Here is a 20,009-nt window from a genome sequence, read left to right as displayed (position 1 = left end):
TTATTATTATTATTATTATTATTATTATTATTATTATTATTATTATTATTATTTATTATTATTATTATTATTATTATTATTATTATTATTATTATTATTATTATTACAGTGGACCCTCTACTTAAGGAATTAATCCGTATTGGAATGGTGGCTGCAAGTCGAAAAGTCTGTAAGTCAAATCTCCATTGACCTACAATGCACTGAAAACCGATTAATCCCATAACCAGTGGTTTTTATTCTATTTCTATTCCATTTTGGGTTTTTTCTGGTCTGTAAGTCGATTCTCTGGCTGCAAAATGTAGATTCGACTGTAACTCGAAAAGTCTGTAAGTCGAGCCGTCTGTAAGTTGAGGGTCCACTGTATTATTATTATTATTATTATTATTATTATTATTATTATTATTATTATTATTATTATTATTATTATTATTATTATTACTACTACTACTACTACTACTACTACTACTACTACTACTACTACTACTACTACTACTACTACAGTGGTGCCTCTCTTAATGACATCTGTTCCAGGAAAATTGCCGTTAAGTGAAAACATCATAAAACGAAATTAAAAACCCCATTGAAACGCATTGAAACCTGTTGAATGCATTCCAGTGGGGTAAAGACTCACCGTCCAGTGAAGATCCTCCATATGGTGGCCATTTTCGCTGCCTGTATGGCGAGGAATCTGTCCCTAAACACAGCGGGGAGCCATTTTAAGCACCCGGTGGCCATTTTGAAACCGCCGATCAGCTGTTAAAAAACCCATCGTTTTGCGAAGAATCGGTTCCCAAAGCAGGGAACCAATCATCGCAAAGCAAAAAAACCCTATTTAGACTATTTGCGATCGCAAAAAGATCGTCGTACAGCAATTTCGTCATAATGTGGGGCAATCGTTAAGCAAGGCACCACTGTATTATTATTTCAGGATTCACACGTCCCTTCTTAAAGGACAATGAAAACATATGAGCACTTAAAATGGATTTCTTGATTGTGTAATGTGAGAAGTAGCACTACCTGATCAGAAACTCTTAAAGCACATTTCAAACTGCATATATAAGATTATAAAGTACTTTGGAGTTATTTACTTGCTGCAGGAGCAACTTTATTTTTGTCTATAAAATACATGTGTGTGTGATGTGTTTTTGCAAACACCATATTGGCTGTCCCACACATCCTTCATCGCTGATCCCCCTCTACTTCCTTTATTATTTGTTTTCCTTAATGAGTCCATCCAACACCATCCAAGCTACTAGGATCCATTTTCTTATTTTTCTTTCGTTACATATTTCTCTGCCTGGAGTCATAGCAAGATACCGTCCTAAAACTCTCAGGGAATACATCCCATTGTTCAGTGGGTAGACATTTCTAAAATTACAGTGAACCACTGCTGCTCAGGCTGTTGAACTTAGATCTTAAAAGCACAATAACTTATGAGCTAGTCCATGCCATTTCTTGAAAAATGTAATTGAAGAAGAATTCATCTAGTGTACCTAATGTGTTAGAGGATGGAATATATATACTTTGAAAGAATAAAATTCCAGGTTGCTGCTAGATAGCTCTGTAGGGAGAAGAATCCAGGGGTGAATATGGCAACCCTTAATGTTGTACGGGAAACTGTATAGTTAGTTCTGCACACTCGCCTTGGATTATTTCAGTGTTTGCCCAGAAACATTGATTACAGCGCACTGTCAAAGGCCTCTACACCAATTTTCAAAAGTGTCATGCTCTGCTGGAAAGGTATGCGGAGACTATCTCTTGGTTTAAATGATGATCTTGCAGCCACATTGTTTAAACATTTTAAACTGCTTCTATTGAATGGTTTCCCTCATAGGTTTGATTCATTTTGATTCTGCTGACAAAGTTCCCATTAAGGAGCACTCTTTTCATAATTTGTCAAAAATATATAGCAAAGATGAAGCAGGATGAAGCTAATTTGTAATCTGAGAGCACTAACCTAGTTATGCTGACATGCTTCATGATGTACGCCTTCAGCTAGCCAGAGGTTTGAAAGTTATGAAGCACAAAAAAAAGCTCAGTTAAATGCAATTTCCTTTTGTAAACAACACAATTTACAAGTGTGGTCAAAGGCCAGGGCCAAGGTGTTATTTTAAAAAAAGAAGTAGTAGTAATAATTAAACATTAACGAATACATGAGATGCCCTGCTTTGTCCAAAACCTGGATGGAAATGCAGCTGGGGACAACAGGTTTCTGATGGACTGAGTGACGGAGTGTGATATTGAATTCTTCCATAATATTACAGGCTACTATATTATTTCCCTGAAAGGACTTTGATTCCAGTAACAACATAATAATAGCATTATGCAGCCTTGTCTTCTGTAGCCTTTTTTTTTAAAAAAAAACTGGGCCAGAATTATTCTATTGTCCATCCTTTTTTTTTCTCCTGTAACTTTTCCTCTTGCTGCTGCATACATTATAGCATGTATTCTTGAAAGACTCATTGAAATATGCATTATGAGAACAATGGGACTTAAGCTGGTTTGCTCCACCTTGTGAGTAGCCCTTTTTGCTTTTTGTGTGTCCTCACCTTCAGTTTTAAGTTTTTCTGCATAAAATAGGATCCTGAGTGGTCTTTAGCCCCCACCAAACCATCTATCCCAGTGCAATCAAGATAGCCCTGTTAGTGGATACGCACCCTTGTCCTATTTTACAAGGAGGCATTGGACTAAATCCATCTGTCAGTTGCAGCTGGGGTAGGCCCATAAAATCAATGGGTTACACACAAATAGTGACTTTTGTCAATTGATTCTATGGGTCTGCTTTACTTACAACTTACAGTTGGACATAGGATGTACAGGCTATCAGCTTTCCATTACTAATCTCCTTCTGTACCCTGGAAATGGTTATTTTGTCTAGCAATCCTGCTTGAGTTAGTCTTTCTTTGTGTATCTTTCCTAGATCAGCTTTTTGGTTCCCATTTGCACAAAGTGTGTGAACGTGATGGCTCTACAGTCCCATGGTTTGTGAGAATTTGCATAAACGCAGTTGAAAAACGAGGTAGGTACCTTATTACTAACACACACACAGCAATCTCTAGGAGCATTTTTAACTGAGGTTCCGACAGTGCAATCTGGACTTGAGAATGTACTGGCTGTAATGAGTTTGAAATGGGCTTTAGCCTTAGAAAGCATCATGGCCTTTGTGCCTGCAGCACCCCCTTGTGCCAGGTGTGGTTGTAAAGATCTTCCAGCAGACGAGAGGGGATGGAGAAGGGTTTAGGATGAAGCCAGAGTTCGGTTACCTCCTTCAGTCTACGGACACTGTTACTGTAAGTTAGGCAAAATGAGAATAGTCCTAAATAATTCCCAACCTCCCTAGGCTAGGGGAGATTTGGATTCAACATAGTTTCAGCTGACCTAGTGTAGTTCAGCTGGCACTCAACTATGTTGCCATTTAGGATTGTGTCATTTCTTATTTAATTACTGGGAGAGGGGGTTTCTTTTTCTTCATATACGTTTCGCCAGTCCCTGTGGCTGGCATCTTCAGAGGACAGGAGTTAGAACTCTGTGTTCTGGTGTAGTGCAGTTGAGTATTTGTAGCTGTGGGATCAGCTTTATGTCCTTTTCAGGAGATTGGGTGATTTTGGTAATCATGGTGGTACAAGGTGGTACAAGGACTGCTGATCACTGCACACAAAAGACTAGCTAACTACACCCATCAATCACAGTAACAGATCAACTTCCCCATCTTATCACAACAATACACCCATAACAAAAAAACATTCTGATCACTATAATCATGCAATCTCCTGAAAAGGACAAAAAGCTGATCCCACAGCTACAAATATTCAACTAGATTATACCAGAACACAGACAGAGTCCTAACTCCTGTCCTCTGAAGATGCCAGCCACAGAGACTGGTGAAACATTAGGAAGAAAACCCTTCAGAACATGGCCAAAGAGCCTGAAAAACCTACAACAATCAAATGTAATTTCCTTCCTTCCTTTCCTTCCTTCTCTGGGCCTTTGTAATATTTTCCTCCCTGTAATTGTTAGTGAAGGTGGTATTAGTAACAAAAGAAAATTATTTTTAAATATAATGTAAAAAACTAGGACATTTTATTCCTATCTACTATACATTTGTAGCATTCTCAGAGGATCTCAGAGGATTTACATATTCCAAGACGCAGAATCTTATTGTCTGTTTAAATGAGGGCAGACAATTTCCATGGCTCTAGTGTGTCTAGTCAGTGAGAATCTGTGAGACCCACATAATGAAAGAACTGTTAATCATAAAGCAAAACAAGAATTCTATCTAATCATTGTCTGGGACTTCAAGTGAAAAATGGTATATAAGTACTTTACCTGGATGTAGGCATTTTGCTTATATGGAAGAAGAGAAATTTTCAAAAAAAACTAAGGTGTGAAAAGAAAATATCAAATCCAGAAATAAGGAGTGAAGAACTGTGCATTCTAAGGTTATCATCTTTTGAAGTATCTGTTGAAACTGTCCTTTTATGAGCAATTGGATCTGCATCAATTAAGAACTTGTAATGTTTAGCTCCATGGAGAACAACTGTCTGGAAAAGGAGCCCATGGATCAGATGGGTCACACGCCTATGAGCTAGTCGGATTAATGGTAACAGGAGGGACTAAATCAAGTTTAGTGCAGAATTAAAAACACAATAATTGGTTGCCTGTATCCTCAAACTCTTTGGATCTAGAGTACAGTCTTAGCTTTAAAGGAGATCTAGACAGATTAAATATTCAAGGATAAGTGGTTTGGTGCATCAAATTGATATTTTAACAAATTATTGAAATGCACTTGCAGTCCTTACTGAGATAAAAGGCTCTGTGGAAACAAGCAGCATTGGCAATGCAGTACTCTTTTATTGAAAGACACGTCATATTATCATGACCATTTGAAGAAGCCATATTCCTAATCAGACCTTATGGTCCAGATCTTTGGCCCATCTTGTCCAGTGTGGTCTACCCTGAGTGAAAGCGGGTCTCCCACTTTCCAACAGGTATTCTTCTCAGTCTGCTGTCATGCTAAAAGTTGAACTTGCTGCTTTGTAAATGCAAAGCATGTGCTTTGTTACTGAGCTGTAGCCCTTCCTCTAATCTTGAAAGGTAGGACAAGATTGGAGGGTACAATACATCAGTTATAGACATACTGAAAATATTACACTATGGCCTCTGTGATGGTACTCATGGCCATATGCGAGGAAGAAGAGCTTTTTTTCGCTCAGTTGTGGCCAGTGATGCAGTAAAGAGTTCACAGGGTCAAAACCCAATGGCTTTCTGAGTAGCAGGGACTAAGATATGGTTCACTGCCACCACCTCTGGCTTCTCCGTTTCCTTTGAGTTTAGCTGCAATCTTCATAGCAATTGAGACTGGAATGGATTTTCCCAGGAACTGTATGTGAAATATTTGAGGATGGGGAATTAATGGCCAATAACTTTACAAAAGAACTGTTCCTTATTTGTTAAGGGGGAGTGATCCAGCTAGCTGCATTTTTAGATACTCCTTGTGATGGGTAGCTGTGGAAGCTTTCGTGATTAGCACCTGCACTTACAAATTTATCACTATACCACTATATGTGGCATTACTAGCAGTTATCAAATGCCTTTCACAGGGACGTGGTGGCGCTGTGGGCTAAACCGCAGAAGCCTGCGCTGCAGGGTCAGAAGACCAAGCAGTCGTAAGATCGAATCCACGCGACGGAGTGAGCTCCCGTTGCTTGTCCCAGCTCCCGCCAACCTAGCGGTTCGAAAGCATGCAAATGCGAGTAGATAAATAGGTACCATCTCGGTGGGAAGGTAAACAGCGTTCCGTGTCTAAATCACACTGGCCATGTGACCACGGAAAGATTGTCTTTGGACAAACGCTGGCTCTATGGCTTGAAGAGCGGGATGAGCGCCGCCCCCTAGAGTCGGACACGACTGGACAAAAATTGTCAAGGGGAACCTTTACCTTTACCTTTATCAAATGCCTTCCCTAAAGAGGTTCATTTGGCCCCCCGTGGTTGCCACCTTTTAAATCTGAGCATTTGTTATGCTGTTGTATTATTTTGATTGTTTTCAAACTCTATGAGAATTGTGCAGCTGCTTTCAAATTCTAGCAAATAGTTTTTCTCTCTATGGCTCTTTTGATGTCATACTTAGATTTTGTAGTTTTTGGATGTCCTTTTCCCCCCCCCCCCCACATAATTGTTTTTTTTTCCTTTATTGGAAACTGGTCAGAAAACATTTTTGTTATTGAGTAGCATAAAATGCAACAAATGTCTGTATTTCCCCACTCTATCTATCTGCCAGTGTTCTGAGATTAACATCAAAACTCTGACTGGTGTGAACACGTGGATGAGCAGCACAGTGGCCGGGCATGAGTTATAAGGGATGCTCAGTAGTAGTAGCCCATTTTTTGAACTCTGATCCAGTTGACACCTTTCACACCACGCGATTTCAGACCTTTGTGTGGCTTCTGAGTGCCTACCTATTTACCTTGGCCAATAATTCTGTTAGTACCTTTATTTGCTGTCATTTTCTATGTGATGCTATCTGGTTTTAACTGTTAATTTTGCTTCCCCCTCCCCTTACTTTCACGATTTTTATCATTTATTTATCTTGATTTAAAACTTAATTTTCTCTTGGTTTTAAACATAGGTGTATAAAGCCTTGGAATGGTACATACTTAAGAGTGCCTTAAGCATCTTTTAAATACTGAGAAATAAAGACAAAGGAAAATTAAAGTAAGCCAGTTAAAACAACAATATGACTATGGCAGTGGTATGTTAGAAGACGTAGAGGTGTACATTCTTGCTAACTCTGTAGAGCAGTTGATCTGCAAAATTATTGCAAGGTTCTGTTTTGATTTGTGAGCTGCTTCCTTCCTTTTACTTATTGTAACCTTAAACCACCATATGGCTTTAGCTAGTGGAGATGTAAATAATAACTAATCTCAGTGGCATGTGATAAAACTCTCATTTTATCACTGTATTTATGATTTTGTACTTGGTATACAATTTTCTATTATGGGCTTGGATTATGATTCCTTTGCACTTACTTCTATTCTGTTTACTCAATGTGTTGTTTTCACTAAATTCTGGCATCAGCCATCGCAGGACAGCAGTAATTTATGTGAAGCTAAATCCAATGTTTATGAAAGCTTCTGATGACATTTTAGACTGGGGTTGGTATTAGGAAGCAGCATGTGGAGGTGCCAAGTCTCCCGGCATGGCTGGGACTCAACAGATTTGAAGCCCTCCTCCTAATGGCCAGATATGCCTCCAGCCAAGTTATTCAACTGCAGAGTCATGGGAAATACTTATGTACCAATTATGGAAAAGGCACATTTAATGAAAACTGTATGTTTACTTCCATAGTCTTAGTAAGACGGCCTAAATACTCATTGCAGCTGGCATATTGGCTGAGGCAGGGGAAGCTGTATGCCTCTCTGCCCTATCTACATAACTGTACCCTCACACAGAAAATTTACTGTCCTTCATTTACAATGAAGTTTGGTGAGGAGTTTTTTTCTTTTTCTTTTTCAGAACAGAAGAAGCAGATCCTGTAATATTTTTCTAGGCAATAGTACAGGGATTTTTCTGTGTACTTGTTTGTTTATTTGTTTGGTTTGGTTTATCATCTGAACGGGGTCAGTCTGCTATTGCTCCATGTAATTACTTGTTACACTCGGTGGCCCGTCAGAGCGTAGCTCACATTTGCAAATGTTCTCACATACGCAGGTAATAGAAAGCTTTAGGCATAACATTTAATGGCACGGAGTCAGTTGTAATTCAAATAATTTGGCTGAACTCATTCGTGGCTCTGGCTTGTCCATGTTTACTGGGCTATATCATTATCTAGTCTACTGTGACCTACTCTGCAATCTACTAGAACTTACTGTCTGTTACATAAGACAAGTGTAAATTAAGAGTATAGAGTGAATTGGCTGCCCATTGTGACTGTGAATTATTCGTACACTGCTACACTCTGTTAGTGTACTCTATGTAACAACTGTGGGCAGAAGGATAATCAAATAAAAGGAAAGATGGAGAGACTTAAAATGTATCAGCTTGTAATTTCAAACCACTCAACAATATTCACTGTCATAATTTGGTCTTTGTTGAAATTTGAATGGCTTCAATAATATGGCTGGCTCTTCAAAATATTATTAGATATGTGGAATAGGTTATAAATAGATTTAATACTAATAATACTAATGCCAATGCTAATAATACATTTTAATGATGATGATGATGATGATGATGATGATGATGATGATGATGATGATGATGATGATGATGATGCAGTGGAAATGGAGAATATTTTGAAAACAACAGAAACAAAGGCTCAATATAAGAAACAACAACCTGAAAATAAATCAAACAGATGGGGAAAAAACCCACTACATGGACAACTCCTGGGAAATATTGATGGAAAGCATGATCATACTAATTCATCATGGACATGGCTAAAACTCTTGTTGAAAGGAAGAGTCTTGATAGTAAGTAAATCAATACCTGGGGATCCTAATGTCAAAGAGAAGAAACGTGAAAAGATTGCCAAATACAAAGATTTAAAAATTAAGATCAAGTATGGCAGAAGAAAACTAAAATTGATCTGTTTGGAATTAGTGTAATATCAAAACACCTAGAAAGGCATCTTCATAATCTAGATGTAAATGAGATAATGATAAATCAACTGCAGAAGACGTTCTTATTTGGAACAGCACATACTAAAAAAGTTCATAAATATCCTAGGTCCTTGGGTATGACCTGATATTAAAGGAACTAAATTCAGCTGTGTATAACAATGATGATGATTTCTAAAATTAGTGATTTTGAAAATATGTCATTTCTCTGTCTCACACACACATACAAGTCAGATTTTTAGGAACTGATTCTTAATTGTTAGGCTTGACCATTTGGTCTATCCCCAATCAATAACCATACTGAGAAATTAGAGTTGTTGTTAGATTGGACCCTCGGGTCTGCCCCTTGCACCAGCAATGCAAGAAGTGTAACAACAACAACAAAAATTGTGTATTCTAGTCATTTCTTGTTATTGGATCACCAGTATTGTTACATGGAGCCATTGTTGTGTCTCCACTTGGAGTGTTTCACTCATAAAACAAATGAGTCTTAATTGCTCACTTAAGATCAGATCATCCTGAAATACTGTGTATTGTAACAGGGATAACTCACAGTATCTTGTTCCTGGGAAAAATCTACCCCCGCACAAGCTATTCTAAAGATTCATGCTAAGCTCAGAGGGAAACTGGGGGAGGCAGATGATATTATTCCTTTGTAATCAAAAGTCTTGGCACTTAGACCATATGAGTGCATACAGTTTTCTGGGATACATACAATAAATAAACATTAAAAGCAAGTTGGGAAAAAATATAAAGCCTAAAACCCAAAGCAACAGGAAATAGAAGAAGTAGAACACACAGCTACAGCTGGCGTGGTTAAAGTATTTTGCTGATAACTTCTTGGACAGCATATTTTAGGAACAATACAACTGCTTATAGCTCAATCCATGCAGATCTCTTCAAATACAGGTCCTACTGAGTACAATTAGACATGGTCTGAAGTAAGCGAATAAAAAGTTTCAGGTTCTTTTTAAGTCTGAAACTAATATCACATGGTGCTATAGCCCTAAAATGACAGAATCTTCCTGTTGCCTCACTTCACCTGCATTGTTCACCCCCAACATGCCCCCCAAACAGCACCTGAGGATTTCTCAGTTTCTTGGAACAGTTTTTGCGGTGTACTCATTCACACAACATCAGTTCCCTGGTATACCCCAAAAACTGTTCCAGGAGACTGGGAAACCCTCAGGAGCTATTTTTGGGGCAAATGGGCAGAAAGAGAAGAGGAAGATTCTGTAGCTCTAGGGCTACAGCACCATGTGACATTAAATTTAGACCTAAATCATCCTCATGTGACATTAGATGGTGTAGTGTGGTGGTGATTTCTGCCCCCATTTTTTTCTGATGAGAAAGGCATATATCCTGTGTTGGATTCTAGCTCTTTCCAGGTAGAAAGTGGTCTTACAGACCAAATGGGCAGGGTACAAATCAAATCAAATCAAATCAAATCAAATCAAATCAAATCAAATCAAATCAATCAATCAATCAATCAATCAATCAATCAATCAATCAATCAATCAATCAATCAATCAATCAATCAATCAATCAATCAATCAATCAATCAATCAATCAATCAATAGAAAAACTGTATAGACAAGAAAATGAAGCAATTAAGAAATCAAGGCCTAAATTATGAAATGAGAGGCAGAATCTGCTCAGATGCCTTGTCCTCAGGTTTAGAAACCCCTTTCTTTAATCTTAGATGCATAGAGATATATTACAGTATCATAACGAAAAGGATGGAGTAGGGGGGGAAAGCCACATTCAGTGGTATTAATACGTACTGTTCTGACTGTAAATTGATCTGTGAGCTAGTTTAAATATTACTGCACCCATAATATCACTATGTGATATTGAGCAATTATTCATTTTAATTTCCTCATCTGTAGTATGGGTACTCTTATAGTGACCTACCTTATCAGGTTGTTCTTAAGATTATACATGGAATGAACATTTAGAACACTCTGTGGAGATGTATTAATGCTCTTGTTATTTGTTATAACATATTTTTATGTGTAACAAAATTTACTGTGTAACAAATTTTGCTATTCAACCTTATTGTTGTTCTTGTATAATTTAATGTATTATTATTATTATATCATTTTAATTATTTTCAGTTAAATTTGTTGGGTGTATGTGTTTAATTTTGATTTTATAATTATTATGTTTATTGTTTTAAATTATTGTTTGATGTTATACAGTATTTGTTTAATATATAAACTGTCTAGAGTGGCCTTGGCAACTAGATAGGTGTTATAAAAGTCAAATCAACAAATAAAATAATCATCACCATGTAAATAATATTGATGATGATGACGACAGTGACAACGTTATCAAAGATGATTATTTCTGGAACTAGCAGCAATGGCAATATTCTTTTTCATTATTTCTTGTTGGTACTAATTCATGGTAATGTTGTTACCAGTAGTAGTGTTTAGTATTAGTTCTCAGATTCTAAGACCAAGCTTTTGCATTTGAAACAAGGTTTGGCATTTTCCATTTTCACTGAAATACAGACCTAAAGGCAAGACAGTTGATTTTATTTGGGACTCAGAAAGCTTCAGGGTTCTGCTCTGAATGCCGTGAAGTACAAAAACAAAGGGAAGGCAATGCCTTCAGTCAGATACAGGGTGTCTCTGCTGAGATGTAGGAAACATTCTCTTTTTGGACTACAGTTCCCATAATCCCACAGAAAACAATGCCAGTAAAAGCAATTAAACCTGAGAACTCTCACAAAGTTCAACAACATTCATTTATTTATTTATTTATTTTAAAGATTTTTACCACATCTTTCTCCCTAAAAGGACCCAAGGTGGCTTATATCGTTAAAAAGACAATACGTAAAGGCTAAAAACAATAAGCATACAAATATTTAAAAAGAACTAAATAAGTATTATATTAAAACCAGGAAATAAAACTAAAAACACATTTGGAAGCAACAGAACACAACGATCAATTCAAGCCCTGCTCTCAGATAGCCAGTCACTAAAGAAAAGCCTGCCTAAAGGAGAAGGTCTTTGCCTGCTTGTGGAAGGACAGCAAAGATGGGGCCAGTCCGGCCTTTTGTGGGAGGGAGTTCCAGAGCCTGGGAACAGCTACAGAGAAGGCCCTCTCCCGTAATCCCACCAAGCACACCTGTGAGGGTGATAGGACTGAGAGAAAGGCCTCCCCTGACTATCATAATGCCTGAACATTCAAATAAAAACCTGGATGAACAATCAGGTCTTCTGCTTCTAATGGAACTGCATGACTCTCAACATTGTCTTGTTCTCCCAAATCCTTGCTGTCAAGGATTGCAGGCATGAAAGATTTATTAGGCATTTTGCTACACTGTTGATTTTCTTTCTCAAGCACAAAATGCTATTGCAGGAATTATATACAAAATCACATATTTGACACACTGCCAAAAAGTCATCCTGAGACCCATAACATGGTGGAAAGATTTAAGAAAGACCTTTAGTCCACTTCAGAGAAGGTCCCTAGCTTTCAAAATTTTATCTCTCAACTGTACTTCTTAGCAGCTGTTCTTTTCTTGTTCTTTCCCTTTTTTGCTGTCATTTGTTTGACAGCATCCAGTCATAGGTTCCGATGTCTGTTTAAAGAAACAGGGAGGTTGTTGGCTTTAAAATCCCCTTACTGCTTGTGTGTTCAACATTTTCCCAGGCTTTTCTGCATAGTTTGCCAAGCAAAGGGACTGACCTTTTGTAGCAAACACTTTTTCATTTCAAAAGGCTCACTTTGATTTTTGTCCCATTTTATGCTCATTCCAAACTGTTTACAGCCCACTAAAAATGACTGTGAATTATATGTTTGTGTAATGGATTCCTTTTGTGGTTGAAGAGGAATGTTTACTTTGTGCAATTAGTTATCTCTGGGTAGATTACAGTGACCTGGAAAAAAAGAGAGGCTAAGATGATTATGGTACCTTAAGTATTTCCTTTTGTTATCTTCTGTGGCAGTAGTCATATATATATATCTGGGGATTTGAAGAGCCTACCTTTGGTATTTTTTGAGCTGAAAATGAATGAGAGTTTTATCAGAGTTGAAAACTCATTGAAAGAAGCTTGTAAGTAATGGGTAGTCCCATCTCTGCTAAACAGGTTTTGCAGTATTGTTTAATAACTTGTAATAGATAGTTTGATTCACTGGCAGGGACAACAGTACAGATGAAATGTATTCATATATAACAGGAAGTGAGGGCACTCCAAAACCACATTCGCCTCACAATCATTTCCACAGTCATCTCCAGAAGCTGTGACTAAGAGGGAATCTACACCACCCCTTTCCTCCACCTGACAGTTCACCTAACATTGCAACTGAATTTGCCACATCTGTCCAAATGGTGGACCTTCTCTTCCCACTGTCAGTTACACACCTTTACCAGTCCATACAGGCTCTGCCTTATATTCTGATTTCTTCTAGGAATGTCTGCCCATGGGAGGTCAAGAGGAAATATCTTACCCTAACTTCTTCCTATCACTTATTTTCTAGGCCCATCTTTCTGTTTTCTTTCACAGAGCACATGGATGATGGGAGGGGAAAATGTGGGTGTGACTTGAATTGGTCAGGGATTGTTCTGTTCTTTCCAAAGCACTTTCTTCAGCAGTGCAATGCATGGTTAGTTCTCTTTGTTGCTGTAACTGTGCTAAGAAAATTTATACCCAAACTGTGGATAATCATGGGTCCCATGATGGGTGAAGGCACTTGGATGATGACGAAAAAAACAAATCTTAATGTTTGTTTTCAGAAATTCGAACAAACAGCCCTGATGAGAATTCCCTCAGAATTCCAGAAAGTTGAGTGCAAAATTAGCAAAATTCTTGGGCTGTTGTTACATACTGGTATTATGAATTTATCTCTATTCTGTTCCCTATAATAATAATAATAATAATAATAATAATAATAATAATAATAATAATAATAATAATAATAATAATAATAATAATAATAATAATAATAATAATAATAATAATAATAATAATAATAATAATAATAATAATAATAATAATAATACAACTTCCAGTGCATTTGTGTCTGAAAGTTCAGAGTAGAAACAAAAAACAGTAAACCTCTTTTTTCTGATTATAGACTGTATTAGAAATGAATATATATCATTTTGGTAAAATGAACATGAAATAAATACCAAAACAAAAGGTAGGATATTCATATGAGGTAATCAATTGATAGAGCTTATCCAGATAGATTTTTTTTTACTAGTATTACTACTAATTGTTTCAATATTTTTCCTGCCATCCATATGATGCAAGACTTATCTTGGCAATAACAGTGACCATATTCATGACTTTATGAGCTGTTATATCCCTTCCTGAAGGCATGGTTCAATTTTGTTTTGGTTACTCTTTCTCTCTCTGTCTCTCTTTTCCCCCTCCTCTCTCTCACTGTGTGTGAGAGAGAGTAGTTCTGTGCTATGGCAAGCAATGGGATTTTAAAACATTTTTCAAACTAAATATTTTAAGTGCTTCTTCCTTCTCCTATGTTTCTCCCTGTGTGCTCCCAAGCATCTATGCAGCCTATTTACCTCACATCCACACTTCTTCCAGTCTATGAATCCTGACTGCAACACTGGCAGAGAAAGCATGCCAGCCACTGAGAAGATAAGGTGCTGCCAGTTTTTCAGCTTTACATGGTATGCAGCCATTTTTTCTTGACTCATCTCCTCACTGCTCTCTGCCCGGTCACATACCCCTCTTGTTTGCCCTCTTCTGCCTTTAGTTGTTGTTGTTGTTTTCCACTTATTTAAAAGTCTGAACATTAACCCCAGCAAGTGCCACACTCCTTGCTGAAGAACAGGAGCAAACTGAGACAAGGTAGGCTGGTTGCACGTGGCATCCCAGATCAGGTTCAAGGTTTTGATGCTCACATAGAAATCCCTCCACAGTTTGGGAACATGTTACTTGTCGGAGCGACTCTCCTTAGCATCATCTGCCAAACCCACAAGGTTATCCCAGTTGAGGCTCCTCTGGGTGGCCACCCTGAGGGAGGCCCATAAATCCTCTACAAGAGGTAAGGCCTTCTTTGCAGTGGCTCCAACCTTATGGAACCAGCTTCTGGCGGAGCTCCGCCTAGCCCTCTCCCTGTGGACTTTTAGGAAGCAATTAGACACTGCTTTTCAGGGAGGCTTTCCACACCAACCCCAGCTGACCATCTTTCTCCCTTTTTTTCCTCTCCCTTCCTCCTCTCCCCTCCTCTCTTTTCCTCCATCCTCTCTGCAGTTAGTCAGTGCCATCTAGTTTTCTTTCTTTCGCGGGGGTATTGTTATCAGTTTTAATATTTGTATTTTCATTTGTGTTTTCTATTTTATGAGTTGTAACCTGCCCAGAATAGTGCTGTGACACTACTGGGAGTGGGATACAAATTGAATGAATGAATGAATGAATGAATGAATAAATAAATGAATAAATAAATAAATGAATAAATAAATAAATAAATAAATAAATAAATAAATAAATAAATAAATAAATAAATAAATAAATAAACAAATAAACAAATAAACAAACTTTTCCGCAATCTGGATGAGCCCACAGATAAAGTCATCAGAAGGAAAATCTTAAATTGTTTCATAAATGTAGCAAGGATTAAGAACACTGATTTTAAAAAAGAGCAGCTTATTCTATCTTACATACCACCATGGGCTGCTTCTTAATACCTCTGTAGACTAGAGCACTATTCATGGAGGTCTTTATGGGTCATGGGGACAGGGGTATGCAGGTGACACAACCCTATCCACCCACACACACCAGAGGTCACTTCTTTCTTTGGATGTCTGCAGAGGAGACCATAAGCACATTTGGCTGAAGATCCTGAGAGAGCTCCCTGGACAGAAGAGATATAGAACACCTTCTCTGCAGTAAAGGCCTGCATGATGTGGGAGGGGTGTGGGGGTGTGTGTGGGACTTACGTGTATGCTGACATGTCCAACACCCACTTATCCCTTCATGGGTTAATCTCTCTGGACAGATTATGGTTGTGGGCTTCCTTTTGAAAATCTGTACTGGAAACAAAGACTGCCTGTTCATGAACTCAGTCTAGAGTGCCCTCGCATTTGTGTCTGTACCGGATCTCACAGCACAAGAAGCAAAAAGACTGTGGTGGCTCTGCTATGCTAGATTTTATTTGCAATGTACCATTGGAAGCTAGGCTGCTTTTGTATGACTGGTCCTAGGCTCTGAGAGGACTGAATGCCTTTTAGTTTACATAAGTGTCCCTCCTATAATATTAAAAAAAGGGGATGGTCATGTCACTGGTTCAGAAGGTATTAAAAAATACAGAGTTCAATAAAGCTTATGCAGGCTTACAAAAAAGGACAATTTGCATAGCTTGTTAGAAAAAATTATGATTGAACAGAGTGCGATGCCTTTAGCATCCACTTCAACATCTTTTGTGCATTTATCAATGTCCAATGCTTGTTGCTTCCATCTTGTGAATGGCATCTTAGATGTTCTATCCGTCTCCCAGTTCCTTGGGACTATAAGAGCAGAGACAGATGGTGTAAGAGAGAGAAATAGCCGCCTAGAGTGGTCGTAATTGACCAGATAGGTGGGCTATAAATTGAATAAAATAAATAAATATATCCCCACCCCCACCCCTGTTCCTAATGCAAGCTATTGTATCTGTGAGACAAGAATTAGCTATAATTCTTATTTTGTGGTTTTCTCCCCCCCCCTTAACTTTTGTCCAATCTCCTGTTTCTTTCGTGTTGTATCATTTATACTGCAATCCCCGTGGTAGGGACCACCTTGTTTTTATTGGTTCTTTGTAAGCTGCTGCAGTTGGAAGGCTTGCAGCCCAAGTGAAGAGTTATAATTCTTTAAATAAATATAGAGTTAACACATTGCTAAGGGAGTGTCTCGAAGGGACATGGCGGCGCTGCAGGCTAAACCGCAGAAGCCTGTGCTGCAGGGTCAGAAGACCAAGCAGTCGTAAGATCGAATCCACGTGACGGAGTGAGCACCCATCGCTTGTCCCAGCTCCCGCCAACCTAGTGGTTCAAAAGCATGCAAATGCAAGTAGATAAATAGGGACCACCTCGGTGGGAAGGTAACAGCGTTCCGTGTCTAAGTCGCACTGGCCATGTGACCACGGAAGATTGTCTTCGGACAAACGCTGGTTCTATGGCTTGGAAACGGGGATGAGCACTGCCCCCTAGAGTCGAACACGACTGGACAAAAAATGTCAAGGGGAACCTTTACCTTTACCTTTAAGGGAGTGTTCTAAATAAAAGCAGAATTCCCTGCATGACCTTCCATTCTTGGAGCATCTTCTTATTTACTTACAAGTTTTTTGAACTCAATAGCTTTACCCACCAAAATATGAAAAATGTAAAGGTTCTGTTTTGGTTTTTTATTGGTTCATTACTAACTCCGTCTCTTTTAATGCTGCTTTTTATCAACACCTCCCCAAACATCTGTGTTCTTTCCCATACCTCCAGCTTTATTATATAGTGTTTCCAGTTACCTTCAAGAAATGCACCCTGAAAGTGTGGAGATCATATTGCTCTGCTAGATGATCTGAGCTCTCAGTTCTGCTAATTTTGTACTATACATTTTTCCCACTTTGGCATAATCTATTATGCTTGGATCTAGGCATGCACTAAAAAGCTAATACGTCCATGAAAAATGGGCAATTCGTACTGTGTACGTTTTGACAAAATCTTCGAAGTCTTTCACAATTCCATTTTGTTTCAGGAAGATTCTGGCTCCTTTTTATACAGATGCAAAAGGGAAGAGAGAAAAAAAATAGAATGATAAAAAGTTTGTTTTGTTTCATAAAGACAAAGTGAGAGCTTGAAGCTGTTTAACAGACAATTCAATTTTTCAATAATTTTTTTTATCACAGGGTGGAGAGGGGTAGAAAATGGACATTGAAGTGCACTTTTTACTACCTATTGCCTTCCTTATTTTGATGAATGTGAGAGAGAATTGACCAAAGCATTTTGCAAGTGCTTTTGCCCCAAAGGTTTGTGATTTAAAAAAAAAATATGTTTGCAACTTCTGAGTAGAAATTAGGAACAAATGAATACACTGCAAATGTCTTGGCAAGGGTTGCTCCAGGAGTTCTGTCTTCTGACTCATTTATTCCCACTATAGCCACCTTTCTCGGAGCAAAACCCAGTTAAGAGTTTTGTGCAAGGTCCAAGTTACAGTTGGCTCTGATGGGTATTTTCTCTGGGGCCTCTGTGTCTGTGAAAAAGCCACACTCGGTGTCAGAGGTTTTTTCTTCTACTCCAATCAAGATGAACCAAGAGAAAACATAAAAGAGAGCTTAATGTACAAATTACAGGGGAAATAGAAAGGGGAAAACAACGTATTACAAAGATATAATTTTGAATTTATGAAGGGTAGAATCTAAGCTACATTTAAAAAAACCCCAAGCCTACAATAATGGAAAGCTTTACAACCAGTTGCCATCTTTGTCATAGTTACCTGATACCTGCCTCATTGACTAATTCATTCCAGAGAAATGCATCCCCATGCTAGTAAAAGAAAGTATTAGCGTGCTAAGCTTTGCCAGTAAAAACAAGTGGTTACTGACTGTTCACCACAGTAACATTTGCTGTGACAGGCCTAAATTCATACCTGGGAGCACTCCAGAGCTTTTCCTGGCATCGCAGAAGAGAGGCTTTTACTCTCCCGCTTTCTCTTGCACAGCCAAACGCAGTCTGTTAGTAACTGACCAGAGTAAACATTGACTATTTAGAAATAGACAACCACTTATCAGCACATTTACTAAATCTCTTAGAAATATTTGCAGGGTTTGGGCTGGGGCCAGGGGGTCATTTTCTCAAGTCTCACAATGAATTTCATAGCCTACAGTTATAATGACAATAATAATGTGCTATCAAGGCAATTCTGGCTTATGGTGACCCTTTCTAGGATTTTCTAGGTAGAGAATACTTAGATTTACCACTCCCTCCTTCTGGGGGTGCCCTGGGACTGTGTGCCTTGCCCAAGGCCACACAAGGCTGACTCTTTTCCCTGGAGGTACAATGGGGAATAGAATTCCCAACCTCTAGTTCCACAGCCAGATACCTAAACCACGGAGTCTAAGTTGCATTCATTCAAATGTTTCCTTGAAAAACAAGGGCTAAAAATACTTGCTGATTAGTAGGAACAGAGATAGCCAGTGTGGTGTGGTGGATAGAGTGACAGACTAGGACTCAGAAAGCCTGGGCACAAATTCTTGGTCAGCCATGGAAACTCAGAGGGGATGTGGAACTAGTACAACCACTCCTTACCTTGAAAGCCCTATTAGGGTCACTATAAATTACTTCTGACTTGGAGGCACACAACAACAGTTAGGAACAGAGGAAGGTGCCCTACACCAAGTCAGACCAGTGGTCCATCCAAGAAGATTATTATCAGCACAGACTGCCATAGCTGTCCGGCACCCACTTTTCTACTCTTCTGTCTGTCTTTCATATCTATACAGCTCTCCTCTAATACCACATTTCAAATGAGTTTTTGTCCCCATCTTTTTTTTCATGTATGAATTTTTGTCCCTGTCTCTTTTTTTCACATATGAATAATTTTGGCCTTGGTTTCCAATGATATTCTTTGCTAACTCCTTTTTTTTTTTAATTTCAAAAGAAAAAGGGATAACTTTTGGAAAACATTCACACAACATGTCCATAGAGTTTTAGTCCAATCTAACTTTTCTTCCTCAGCTTGCCTAACTCAAAGAAAGGGTCTGGAAACTGGAACATAGCTTGCTAGTCTGTATTCTGCACAGAACTCATGGAAACATTCATTTACCCAAGGGTTTAAAGAGTGTATATGTTTCTCCATTGTACATGTTGTACTCTTGTTTCACCATTTCATTAAGTCCAAAGCAGCCCTTCAAAATATTTAGCCACATCCAAGTTGTTCTTGTTCCTGACTCTTCCCAGTAACCATCGTACAAATCATGTGCTGATCTTCTGGAATCCTATAGCACTGGGTAATTCTATAGGAGGGAAGTTTCTGTTGCAATTTTTATTTAGTGTATGTATACTTAAACTCTTGTTTTAAAAAGTCAGGAAATTCAATTCTTCAAAAAAAAAATCCTCCAGTTTATTAATATGTGATATTGTGCTTCTGTACCCACTATTCAAAAAGCCAGGAAAATACTATTCACACTTGTTGAAAAACAGCCCTGACAATTGCTTTGTGTTTGTAACTGATGAAAAAAGGATTCAGTTTTTGAGATTTTCCCTTGTGAATGGTAATGAGCACAAAAAGGTATCCGGTAGACCATCTTGACTCCTGCCATTGGTGTTGTTAACACTCAGGCTGCTCTTTGCTATGTAAAACTTGGCATCCTTTTTCTTGTCGGCAACCTGACATGATACCATATAGCGACACTGGGCCATTTCCTGTGTTTTTGAATACTGGAT

General features: G+C 38.3%; 1 protein-coding gene across 3 annotated transcripts in view; it reads left to right on the top strand.

Moving 5' to 3' along the window:
* Window positions 1-20,009, top strand: part of ARHGAP15 (Rho GTPase activating protein 15) — a 541,978-nt gene that overhangs the window by 347,030 nt on the left and 174,939 nt on the right. For 2 of the 3 annotated variants that reach the window (XM_020784231.3, XM_020784228.3), the window contains exon 10: window positions 2,921-3,019. The exons of the other annotated variant lie outside the window; for it this stretch is intronic. In XM_020784231.3, the coding sequence (XP_020639890.3) occupies window positions 2,921-3,019 (99 nt within the window). The remainder of the gene's footprint in view (window positions 1-2,920; window positions 3,020-20,009) is intronic. 3 annotated transcript variants of the gene reach the window in all.

The sequence above is a fragment of the Pogona vitticeps genome, chromosome 1 (assembly GCF_051106095.1).
Source record: "Pogona vitticeps strain Pit_001003342236 chromosome 1, PviZW2.1, whole genome shotgun sequence".
NCBI classification, from domain to species: Eukaryota; Metazoa; Chordata; class Lepidosauria; order Squamata; family Agamidae; genus Pogona; species Pogona vitticeps.
The sequence above is the reverse complement of the archived record's forward strand: the minus strand, read 5'-3'. Positions and strand labels throughout refer to the sequence as shown.